Source organism: Numida meleagris, chromosome 4, assembly GCF_002078875.1.
Source record: "Numida meleagris isolate 19003 breed g44 Domestic line chromosome 4, NumMel1.0, whole genome shotgun sequence".
Classification (NCBI taxonomy): Eukaryota; Metazoa; Chordata; class Aves; order Galliformes; family Numididae; genus Numida; species Numida meleagris.
In genome coordinates, this window is record NC_034412.1 from 29,982,949 (window position 1) to 29,996,069 (window position 13,121).

Below are 13,121 nucleotides of genomic sequence, written 5' to 3' on the forward strand. Positions count from 1 at the left end.
ATAAATATTGCATATAGCACCAGTAGCTAATAGAAAAAGTTAAGGCAATGGGAAAATAAATGCTTTCCCATCTTTCCTTCAAGTGAATTCAGGATATTTCCAAACACATACATTATATGAAGACTTCCACTGGAAAGAAACATCACTATGTAAATGTCATGAATAGATTAATATAAATAGTCTGAAATGTGGAAATAGTGGGTAACAAGTTTAGTCTGGAAATGCCTTCTACACTGACTGCTCTTAATTATGGTTGAAGATTTATTGTCTGTATATAAACCATATGTTTTCCTAAGATTTAAGTTTTAACATTCAAGTAAATGAAATTATACACTTCCAGTAGAGTAGTAGTAGTCAGCAATTTTTTTGGTCATATTTACTTCAGTATAGAGGAATACAGCTAGGATCCTAGGAGGGCCACGAAGATGATCAGAGGGCTGGAGCACCTCCCCTATGAAGGCAGGCTGAGGGAGCTGGGCTTGTTCAGTCTGGAGAAGAGAAGGCTGCGAGGTGACCTCATTGCAGCCTTCCGGTATTTAAAAGAGGATTATAAACAGGAGGGGAATCAACTTTTTACAAAGGTAGATGGTGATGGGAGAAGGGGGAATGGTTTTCAGCTCAAGGGAGGGAAGGTTCATATTGGATGTCAGGGGAAAGTTCTTCACAGAGAGAGTGGTGAGGTGCTGGAACAGGCTGTCCAGAGAGGTTGTGCATGTTCTGTCTCTGGAGGTGTTCAAGACCAGGTTGGATGGGGCCCTGGACAACGTGGTCTTGTACCAGATCAGGAGGTTGGTGACCCTGCCTGTGGCAGGGGGGTTGGAACTTGATGATCCTTGGGGTCCCTACCAACCCAAGCCATTCTGTGATGCTGTGAAAACAGTCTGCAATTAAATTGGCAGGGGCATGATTTCTGTAACTGTCTAAAGTATATAGTTACAATGTTTTAGCAGTTGAACTGCTGCAGATTTTATTATTACAGAAAATTCTCAACACTTAGAAGGTCTTACAGTACATATTGCAAGTCACTTGAAGTGTAATGCAAAAGTAGCACAGTTTTTCCTTTGGAATTTGAACTTAAAGGAAATCAGTAAAAGATTATTGAATATACTTTCTTTTCCAGGTGCCAGTTCCACAGATTCAGAGAGTGAAAGTTTAATTTTCAAACCAAAATCTGGAGCTATGCCACAGTAAGTGGGTGGAATAGAACTAACGCTGTTTAAAATTTCTTAATGAGGCACACTGGAAAATCTTTAGTAGTTTTAGAATTGAATAAGCATTTGGGATGTATTTGTGTATGTCTTGTCCTTGCCTCTTCTGCTTTCATGTGATATAAGTTTGCAGTATTATAACTATAGATCTTATTAATGTGCTTATTCTGTCCAAGAAGTCTACCCCTACTTAACAATACTTTTGTAGTTATCAACTTTTCATATTTAGGAGTAACTTCTAGTTAATAAAATCTTTGTTTGTAATTGCCTAGCCATGTGCCTCCAGAAAAATATACATAGGTCTAGGATATATATATATATATATTAGTTTGTCTCTCACAAGACTACTATTTACTAGAGTATGCAAGCATAAATTAGTCAAAGATTGTATTCCAGTCAAGCTTCCTCCACAGTTGATCTTTTCACTGATAATGATATATATAACAGTCTTATAGCCAAAACGAAAACAGAAGATGCTTATGCAGATAAGAGTGTGTAATCAACACCTGTTGAATAAAAATTTTGAAGATATGGAAAATGCAAGGTGGCTTATTAGTTACAAACTAACACATTCTGATTTCATATCTTATAAACTGCTGTTTTGTTTTTCTTTCTCAGGGCCCAAAAGAAAACCACCTCTGTTTCCCTGACAATAGGATCTTCTTCACCAAAGTCTGGAGTCACCACAGCTGTAATTCAACCCATCTCTGTGCCCAGTCAGCAGGTATTTTCAGACATTTTTTAAATTAGTAGAAGTATTTTAAAATTGATTTCAAAATGTTTAAGTCCTGAAAAATTCTGTCATTTGAGGAACTACATTATTGAACTATAAGCTTATGTTATTAAGAGCGATGATTTTAAAAATTAGGTAGTTGTCTAGAAAATGGGGCATGACAGTATCTATACATAAGGATTCTTACAGTGTGTATCACCACAGCATGTGAGCAGCTGACATCATGACAATGAAAATTGCAGAGGATATTACTTAATAGTGACTTGTTCTGATTCCAAAATAATGTAATTTTGTTAAATTAAATTCTACTATCATTTCTCTGTAAATTTTACTTTGTAAGAGATAAATATGGAATATCAGTGTTCTTTAGTTTATAGTAAGTTTTAATGGTGCTGTGGATGACTTCGAGTTCAGATATAAATCACTAAATGCAAAAAAAAAAAATTAAAATCTCTATTAAATTGTACCTGGTAAATTACTTTCCCTTTCTTTGTTTAATGTGGATAAATTTCAGATACTCTTATTTATTACAACATCAGTCAAGGGATATAATAACAGAAGATGCAAAACTGCTTTGGTAAGGTCTTACTTGAAGGATTTTCACCAATGTTGAACACAAAATATTTCAAGGCAGGTGCTTGGGTACAAAGTTCCCTTGGGAAGTGTAGAAGAATTTTGATATCAGAAGTACAACAGAGTGAAATAGTGATGTCACTCAAGTGTGCTACAATGAGAATAGCAGATTAAAACCATTAATTTTTGAATTTGTATTATTGAATATGTATATGCAGTTGATGTTGTTCAAACATCACATTCTTTGCATTTCATAGTATTGTTGCATTACTTTGCAGGTCCAAAGCCCTACTTCATACCTGCACCATCTGGATGGATCTAAGCCTATCAATTCTGCACTCATTTTTACTAAGGTATGGTTTATCTATCATGATTGTTATACTATATTCATTTAGTCCAGAAGGAAATACCAAGAACATATTATCATAAAGCAGGAGACTTTGATCATATTAAAAAAATTGCATATTTTATTAGGTAGGTCCTTTTCTGTATGAAGACATTCTAAGGTAATGCTTTTCCATTGACATAATGATGTTCTTAAGCCTTCTACCCTGTTAATATCACTAGAGGAATTACATGAATATTCTTAATAATATTAATAATATTCTTAATAATATTGCCTTATAACCATGACTGTCCTCCAGTGAGAGATCTTTGGTAAAGTAAAAACACGTTAGGCACCAACTGCACATCATAATCACGATAATCCATCCACTGTCTGAACAAATGACAAAAGTTGTTTTTTTCATTTATTTCAGTAAAAAAAAATTGTGTTGTTTCCATGGAAATAAATAGGAGGTATTACTTTCAGAGCGAACTATGTACTTCTGGTTATTACTTCACAAAAACAGTTTGACTAAAAGATCATATGGAACAGCAAATAGTTCTGCCTTATCTAAGAAAAAAAAAACCCTGCTCTCCACAATTTTATACCTTCACTCCAACATACCCATTTCTCATGGCAGAAAAGGTCTGATTCTGTTCATTGGCAGTCTGCACTCATACTGCAGTTACCATAGGTGGGTGAATAAAGAAGGTGCAAGGAATTAGAGAATACAGTTGCTGCATGTTAGGGAGACAAGCAACTTCCAATAAGAGGAGGAAATAGGAGAAGCCTAGCCCAGACAGTCAGAAATCACCAAATCCCACTGTTACCTTCCAATCCTCATCAATCTTATCTCTGAAATTCAGTATTAACTGGTTTAAGCCAGTTGGCATATATCAAACAAAATCCACTTTAATTACAGAAGGAATGAACCAGTTATAAATACCAAAAAGAAAAGTACAGTAAAGTCTCTTTGCTTTATAATCTTCTGATGGATAACAAAGGCAAACATAGTGACTTTCTCCTGTCAACTCTGTTACATAAATTACTGTGCTTCTCTCTTCTTGTGGTCTTCATCAAAGGTCCTTCATACGTATGTAACAATTTAATACAGCTATAATACTGCTTCAGAAGCTATCCAGTGCATGCTAATATATCCTAATCTGTCATTTACTATTGCTTGGATGCTTGTAACTGGGTGAGAAGAAAAGCAGTTCTACATTTTAGAGGTTGACCTGAAAACAGCACAGCTATTCTCTCAAGACCAAGTAAATCAATGTGTACTTAGTTGCAGAATTTTCATTCTGCCTTGTGGAAGTAGGAGGAACACTGAGACCATAACTATTCATTTCTTGTGGCCTGAGGGATTAAATACTTCTACAGTATAGTATGCAGTATATGGAGTATTTGGTCCTTTTTCAATGACACATGAAATGTAATCAGAGTGAAAGTATGTTCACAACATGACTGTTGAAAAAAAAAAAAAAAAAAGAAATACAAGACAGTAACATAAAGACATTTTTTAGAATGTAAAATGCTCCTGGTTCATTTGAATTGTGATGTCTTTATTTCAGGAGCTACAAAACTCCACAGCATCTGAAGGACAAGTAGTGGTTCTGGAATGCAGGGTGAGAGGACCCCCTCCCATTCATGTTAAGTGGTTTCGACAGGGCATTGAAATTCAAGATTCTCCAGACTTCAGAATTCTCCAAAAAAGTAAGGCAATGACTGAAGAGGCCACTTTTGATTTGGGACATGTTGGGGAGGGTGGAATAATCATGAAATTTATTTTGGGTAGAGTCCTCTCTTCCTCACATTTCATTGATTATAATGGCTACAGGCTAGTAGTAATAATTGAACTACTGCTACCAATATTTTGTAATGTTTCTGCAAAGATTCTGTACTTGTCTACAAGATTTCAGTATATGTTCATGCAGTATACTGTTGTTTATTAGCATAACCTCTAACATCTTTTTTTCTTGTTTGTTTCCCCTTTTTATGATGTGATATGCAGAGCCACGATCTGCAACTGAACCTGGTAAGAATCATATGAAAAAATAATCTCTTGATTCACTTGCTCTTTGAGTTTGTATAGAAGCCATAAATAGAAAAAAAATTCTGCTGAACATTGGTAATATGAAACTCCCGTAAAGAGAATGTTTCTTCATCACACCTTCCATGCTCTACACTGGGCTTTACATCAATTCCTTTATAAGTTAGACAGTAAATTCCATTTAGACCAGTAAGGAGAGCCTCACAGCCAAAACTTTTAAGCAAGTTTTATTCTCAGAAAATGAGTAATTTGCATGCTACAAAAGATGATAAATATATCCCACAAAATTATATGACACAAATTGTATGAGTTTCAGAAGACTCAACCGCTAAATGCTAGTTTTACCAGTCTAGGTTGACAGACGTGGGCTGTCTTTGGTACTCTAGAAGAAAGGCACATTGAGTTTTCTAGCGTTTTTATGAGATAAAAGTTCTACATTTCAGCAAGCAAGCAAAAACTGTTCTTCCAACTGCAGGTTTTCTCTGGCTGCTTCCTTTGCCCTTACATGCTGTTCTAGTTCCTTGAATAATAAGTAGATGCTAAAAGACTGAGAATGCTTAATCTTTGTGTTAGTATTCCTAAGTCAATCAACAGGTAGAAGTAGAGCAGTGGTGTAGTCTTACTACACCACTTTACTTAAGAGGGTGACTGCTTGTGCTCAAATATGCTTGGATTTAGAGAGAGATTTAGTAATGGAATAGAAAAATAAAATAGAAAAAATATTTTAGATGTGAATATTCCCAAAGAGTGCCTTTGTTCTGATGGACCCTAACTATGTGTGCATGTTTTGGACTTTGAGGAGTTGCACTGGCAGTCTTGAGTGCATAGGGAACAGACTTAGCAATGATGTTTGTAAATTTGCAGTGCTGCTGTTGAGGGTATGGACTAAGGAAAAGCAGTGAAGGATTAGTCCTAGAAGAAGTGTGGCTTTCTGTAAGCATTCGTGGAAAGGAGAAGAGTGAAAGAGGGGAAAATATTTCTCCTTTCTCAGTTATTCACTGATTTTCTTACTGTTTCACAAAATTATTTCCTTGTAGTACTTAATTTTATTTGATGATCGGCGCATGCACATGCACACATGCACACTCTGTTCTGACAGTAGTATGAATTGTGTTGTATCACCACCTGTATTAAGAGCTGATGCCCAAAATACATGTGAAGGAATGATTTGATTTGATGGAGACTTGAAATGTGAGATGTGATGGAAAGATTGCAAGAAAATCAAATTAACTTCTGATGAGGATTTAAAACACCTCTTAATGTTAACAAACATGGACTGTTGGTAGCTTGTAGTTCTAACTCAAAAGTTGAGGTTAAAAATTATAAGTTTCAGTACAAAACTTTTAGGAGAGTTTCAGTATCATATCAAGCCTTTGGATATGAACAGAGATTAGAAGAATAAATTTGTGTTGCAGTATGTTCAATTCCGTATCATCCTTGGAACACTCTCCCATAATATGTATCATGAAATAAGCCTCCCAAATACGGTATTTTCTTTAACTTAATAAATAAATGGGGTTGATTCTTTTCTCCTTCCCAGATAAACTTATTTGCTGTTCAAGTGATGGCATCTCTAGGATCCACTTTTCTAGATTTAATCTGCCAATGCTATGAGACTAGCACCTTATTTACCTAGCTCGTTGCTACTCCTAGGAGCTTCTTCTCTACAGAATCACTTGGATTGCATTCACACCCTCCTTATCATGATAGGAAAGTGTCTGAAAGGACTTCAACTTTAAGCAAAAGTTTCTATGAAGTCTACAATATACTAGCATATCTTATGTATTTGTTTTATTAAATATCTATTTTGAAACTATTGTGTCAGACATCAATAAAATTAGCTTATTTTTCATAATTTTTCTTTACCCCCAATCCTTCTTATGCATTGTAGTGTGTAGAGTGCTGGTTGACCTAAAAATTTTAGAGTAGGAATGCAATGTTAACTAGTGGAGAGAACAAGCTGTTTGCCTGAGACAATAGGTTCAAATTCCTTTGTGTGGATAGTTGAGTACAGGGGAAATTGTGTATTTTGCCTCTTACTAGAATATTTTTTGATGGACAGCTAAATAATTTTCGCTATTGTTAGTTGCAAGATTTGTATAGCCTATCTGATATTACTGTGAAACAAGTAAGAATGTTCATGATAGCTCACACAGCTAAAAATAGTAACTAACTGAAACAGCATAGAAGGTGGAATTTGGACTACAGAAAAGATCATAAGCTTCCTAGCCCTTTCATATACCATTGTGTTGGCTTTGCTGAATGGTGTCTAGCTTGCAGACTCTGGGAGACGATAACTCATAGTTTTAAGTCTCGTAGTATATAAGCAACTTTCTGCTATCTGAAATGTATGAATTTCAGTTTGGTATTTTGTTCTCCCTGGATTCACTGAGCTAAGTGCTCACTAGTAAACTTCCTTTTTTTGTGTGTTGATAGTTCCTAGTAAACCCCATCAAATATTGTGCAGCGTCTTATGTTCCACTAAAATCAATAACAGCACACTTGTCAGCTTATTTGTGCAGAAATTGATTCTGCATGCAAAGGGGATGCAAATTAATAAAGTTTGGGCAAAATTTTCCTTCTGATGTAAATGACAAGCAGTATCTCGAGTATGTTAGTAGTACGTTACACTATTGTTTAGGATGTCATCAAGAGTCTTGAAATTTTTACAACAGGAAGTCGGATGGGTTTCAGAAACACAGTAGGTTTTCATGATGGTACAACACTGGTTTATGATGCAATTTGTTTTCTAAGAAACCAGACAAAATAATATCAGCAGAGGAAATTTCTCTGAAGCAAACACGTTACTGCTTAGTGGTGAGGATGTATGCAAGACTGAGTAGAGAGATCAGAGTGTCTATGGTAGAAGAGTATTGATAATTTTGAGAGATTGGCATAATTGTTAAAATTATTTCCAAGTGTACATCTTTTGTGGAATTTTGCATAAATTGTAACAAGTTGTAGTGGGACTTTGTTAGTTGTGAACTGAAGTTCAGATGTCAAGAAAAAATAATGTTAAAAAACATCGGTTATCCTTTCTTAGGTCAGTGTTAATGATTTAAAAGAGAATTTTTCCATGAACTCTCACAAATAAGAAATCAGGAAGTAAGAGGGTTTTCTATGCTAGGGTTTTGGGGAGTTTTTTGGGCTGAATTTTTTGTTTTGTTTTTTGGTACATTCTACCCTAATGTGTTTTACACTCTTCGTTCTGTCTAGACAGAAATCAGTTTGCATCACAAATCCCTGCAGACTGCTTTGTGAATTAATAGTTAGTCAGATTACTTAAAACCAACATCGCAGTTTGTCTCATTACCTGCTCTGTACTTCTTTCTTTGACATTTTGACTTCATACTGATTGAATCCCCCAAAGAACAGGCTGTCTGAGAATGAAATATCCCATGGAATCATTTGCCAGCTGTTGATATTTTGACCGTTACTCAGCTGTCTGGAGTCAGCCACAAACTGTATTGAATTACATTAAGACAATGGTCTGATGGCATGTGAGAAGAAAACTATATGAAGTAATTTTTCTTAAATTGCCAGGGAATTGCCACATATATGTGGTGTTTTTTGTTTGTGTTTATTTTTCTGATACACAATTTCTGATATGTTCACCAAAAAGATCTCAAAAGACAGTCATCATTTCTCTTGGATTGTGCTTTCTTTTTCCCTGTCTGGCTGATGTGTCCTGAAGTTCCACCTCTAATAACTCACTGCCTTAGAAATCCCCCTTTCATTCTTGCACAATGTTCAAAACTGAAAATATATGTAAATATTTCAGAAATCCTTTCCCCAGGAAAATGAGCTTTCTGATAGCTGATCAAATTCAGCACACCGAAGCTTTAGTAGGTCAGTGTGCATGTTCAATCCTTGCACAGTTTAGCGGGAACAAGGGAACCATGACTAAGAGTCTGAATCCCTCACTCACTGCTTTCACTGTTCACAGCATTCACCCAGTGCATCAATTCAGAGCATCCAATTATTTCCCATAACTGGAGTCAGCACTGCGCTGTGCCTCGCGGTGTCCCGGTTTCAGCGCAGGCAGCATTCATAGTGCATGGCTGTGCGGTCAGTGCTGAGGACTGGCAGCACCATGGGCTGGGCTGGGAAGGCCGCCACGGCACAGGGCAGGAAGGGCCAGGCCATGAGGGGCTGCAGGACTGGAGGAAGCTAAGGATCACATCTGGAGGTGAAGGTGTAGCTGCAGGAAATACTCTACTTCTAACACGATACGCAGAAATATTCTGAAATGAATACATCATCAGTGATGAAATCTGTGAAAATTCGACAGATTTCTGGAGTTCAGCCTTAGCAAAGAATATTCTCCTTAACAGCTTCATGAACCATTAAGGGAAGGGATTACTCTGTAAAATGAAATATTTCTAAGCAACTGACAAAATGGTTGAGTGCTTGCGTGTCTAAACATTTTACATGTTTCAGTGCACAGAGCGCTTTTGTGTTGGTTTAGTCAAGTGTTAAATATATTTTAAGGCCCTGAGAACAGCATTTCAGAGCTGCTTTCTGGAACCCATTTTTGTGATGAAATTTTTTGTCAGTTGATGATTACCGGGAAGGAGAACAGACATCTTCAGATCATCAGATGCTACTTAGCGCAGTAACAGAAAGAAAACTAATTATGTAAGTTGGGATCTAAAACTAGAAAAATACTCGGAGCATTATGTATCCAGAAATGTTACAGAATTCTTACGCCAAACCAGTATTTTATTTCTACCTTTTCCACAATGGTAAGCCTTTTAGCAATGACTCTGAAGGTCAGCAATTCTTGATTTGGGGATGATGGCAAAACGGCTGAAGAAAATGGTGTAGGGTTGCTTCCACATTTGTATTTTCATTACAAATCTAGCGTCATTTTCTCTTGCAGGTATGACTGCAGTTTATTTTGTATAATTTTCCAGCATACTGCTTCAGTAAACAAACCATGTCACACTAGAATCCATTAGAATTCGTCAGCGAAGAGTAAAGATCTGCTTATCTCATGTGATCATATTTGCAAAACTGAAATAACAGTATGAAATAGCTATGCTGTGCAGAAAATAGAAATTTCACTGGTTGTTATATTTTGTAGTACCTTTGCCCTCATTCAAATAGCAGTTCTTAGCAGGGTGAAAATGATTCTCTTTCACCCAGCTTTTGGAATTCTGTTGTTCATTTAACAGGAAACTAGAATGCTGCACGTATCAGATTGCATCCCCAGAGCTACTTCAGTCCAGGAGTACGCATGTGTGCTTAAACTGCTTTAGACACACTAAGACTAAAAAAAGCTGATCTCAGTAGTTGAAAAACTAGCTTGTGTTACTCATTACTTTCCTGATAAGAGCTTTCATGAGTCATTTAATCTTCATCTAGGTCAGATAAGATCCAGCGTGCTACAGGATTACCAGACATGCCTCTTACAGCTATACAGAATGACTGGTTTGTGTTGCCAAAAAAAAAACCCACCATGTTCTGCTGTCTGAAAATCAGCTCTGTGCCAAGACTTTAGTTAGTCATTCATTTTTAGCCTATTTCCAGTACACTAAGTTCTTGGATTCATTGTCATTTATAACTGGAAATATTCCATACTTTTTTGTTAGCTGTCTAAATGAGACACTAGTTTGCCCATCCACAATGACAACGAGGAAAAAGAAAAAAAAAAAAAAAGCTAGAAAATGTTTTCATTGTTTCATCTAAAAGAAATGAGGCTAGTCGTACTGAACATCTTGTACAGAATAATTTTCATCTGAAAATTAATGGAGTTTGAAACATTTTACTGCACTTTTCAGTTTGCTTTTATTAGCTATATTCCACTGATTATTTTACTTTTTTATAATATCTGGGATCCCATGTGAATGTCTCCAAAACACTTTTTTCTTTTTTTAAATGAAATAGAGTTCTATTAGACTTTGAAATATGTTTTTAATCAAGTGCTTTGCTGTGATTGGTTTTGAGACTAGAAAATGAGCTTAATCAGAAGAAAAGCCTGATTAATTAAAGAAACATGACTTAAAAGTGTCCAGTATTAAAGTTTGGTAGGCATGTTGTGTAAATTCTAAGATTATTTACATTAGCTACATTGTGAGCCTTTAAAAAAGATTGGCATACACTTAGAATTACGGATAAAATGAAGTGACTTCTCTGAAGAATCTGGAAAAATAAGATGTAGATAATTAAATATGTTCATAATAAATGCAGGGAATGGATTTAGAAAATGTTGCCTTGAGACTGAACCTGATATATGAATAGCCCAGCTTTCGTGGAAGTTTTCTGAACAGAGCTCTGGTATAATCAAGACAGGCAGCATACATGAGACAATGGCATATCAAAGTAAAACAAACAGATTTTGAACAGCTCCAGAATATGTCCCAGAATTCTGAAAAATTTCAGAGGATGCTGTTTCGTTCTGTATTTTCTATGCATCCATCCCTCCCTCTTGTGCAGAAATGGAAATCATCCTTTCAAACTCTACATAAGGGATATACTTTGTGCATCCAGAGTTTTTAATTCTCGTCAGTTTACATAGAAAATTTAATAGGAAGTGATGACAAAATACTTTCTGGCTTTACTGGGAATGGGATTTGATCTGAACTGTTTCATTAAATAAGAAAATATAAGGGAAAGAAGCAATGATGTGATATTCATACTAGTGACGTTATTTAGGTAGGTAGATTCAAGAAGAGCTTACAAGTACTAATTGTATATAGAAACCATTAAGTTGATTTGTATGAATTAGTTCATGTTCTGCGTAAAAAATATTCCATGTGTAAAATAACTTTGCAGACTAGTAATTGCAAAATTGTTGTTCAAGACATTCTTTTTGAAGACGTAGCTTGGTAAATTTACTTGTTTTTGCATACAAAGTGATTTTCACTGAAGCCATGTCCTTTGGAAGTCCAGCATTTGTCTAATAAGCTCTTCATGGCGTTCTTCTGACATGCAATGCAAAACATTACATGGTTCCTTAAGCAGTTTATAATGTGGTTTATTTTTCTGTTTATTTCCAGAAGAGATATGTACTCTTGTAATTGCAGAAACTTTTCCTGAAGATTCAGGACTTTTCACATGCACAGCAACAAATGAATATGGTTCAATAACAAGCAGTGCACAGCTAACTGTGTGCTCAGGTATGTGACAAAAGGAAAGAGGAGGTTTTAATCACAGGTCTTAGATAATTAATTTATCTATGAAGTCTACTTCATTTGTAGAAAAGGACTGCCTTAATACAGAGATCCCTTTTTCAGATCTCCATCTCACTCTCTGAATATTCCCGCAGCACTGACTGACATAAATTGAATATATAAAAGTTGCAGTTGGATGGGGGATGGATGAATGATTTCATTTATTCTCAGATAGCATGAGATTGATCCCTAGGGATCTGTTCCAAAAGTTGAACTACTAAAAGAGTGAAGCATCATCTCAGCATTGCTTATTTCTAGAGGATAGCAAACAGAAGGTGTTAGACAAGCAGTTAGCATGTTGCCAGTAGGATTGATGATACAACACTGCATCCTTTAAAAAAAAAAAAAAAAAAGAATAGAAAGAAAATGCCACATAATAACTCTAGCAGATAAATGGAAACCTCATATAAATGCATGAAACTGGTTTTATTTTCTGTCCTAGACTTTCTATTCAGAAAGCAGAAAACATTTGAGTCAAGTGATTACAAAGCTAAAAACTTGACTTCCCCTAGTGCTACTATTGATGCAGGCTGTCAGCCAAGGGTTATCTGACACCTCTTTCTAACTTACATTGTAGGGAAATGGGAAAGAAAGCTACATGTCAGTGTTTATATGAATATTTTTAAATCATACTGTCAACTTCAAATTGTTCAAACTGAATTTTTATATTGTCTTACTTCCTAGCTTAATATTTTTATTCATGTAAAGTACATGTTAAAAGTGTCTGCCACGAGCCTGGCAGTTGTTTAAGCATTAGGCTTCTGGGACTAGATGGCAGCAAAGGCAAAATGAAAACATGAAATTTTGCTACCAAAGATGGCATATGCCTTTTGTAAAACACTGAACTGTGTTCATGTTATGTTTAGTTTTGTAGTATGTTTACATACAGACTGCGCTAACCCAGCTGCCATTGTCAATGTGCTATCTATATACATCCTTCAGAGTTTTAAAATAGTTTGTTTTTAAATGATGCTAAGACTCCAGGAAGAGGGAATGCTGTTTCAGCTGTTATTGCCTGATAGGCCATCTCAGTTAGTGGGTGAACTTATGCAAC

At 35.8% G+C, this 13,121-nt stretch overlaps 1 protein-coding gene across 1 annotated transcript in view; it reads left to right on the plus strand.

Annotated features, from left to right (window-relative positions):
* The window catches only part of PALLD (palladin, cytoskeletal associated protein), a 132,425-nt gene that overhangs the window by 1,744 nt on the left and 117,560 nt on the right, over positions 1-13,121 (plus strand). The window contains exons 2-7 of the mRNA XM_021393936.1: positions 1,121-1,187; positions 1,827-1,932; positions 2,793-2,867; positions 4,414-4,555; positions 4,854-4,877; positions 11,894-12,013. Coding sequence (XP_021249611.1) covers positions 1,121-1,187; positions 1,827-1,932; positions 2,793-2,867; positions 4,414-4,555; positions 4,854-4,877; positions 11,894-12,013 — 534 coding nt within the window. The remainder of the gene's footprint in view (positions 1-1,120; positions 1,188-1,826; positions 1,933-2,792; positions 2,868-4,413; positions 4,556-4,853; positions 4,878-11,893; positions 12,014-13,121) is intronic.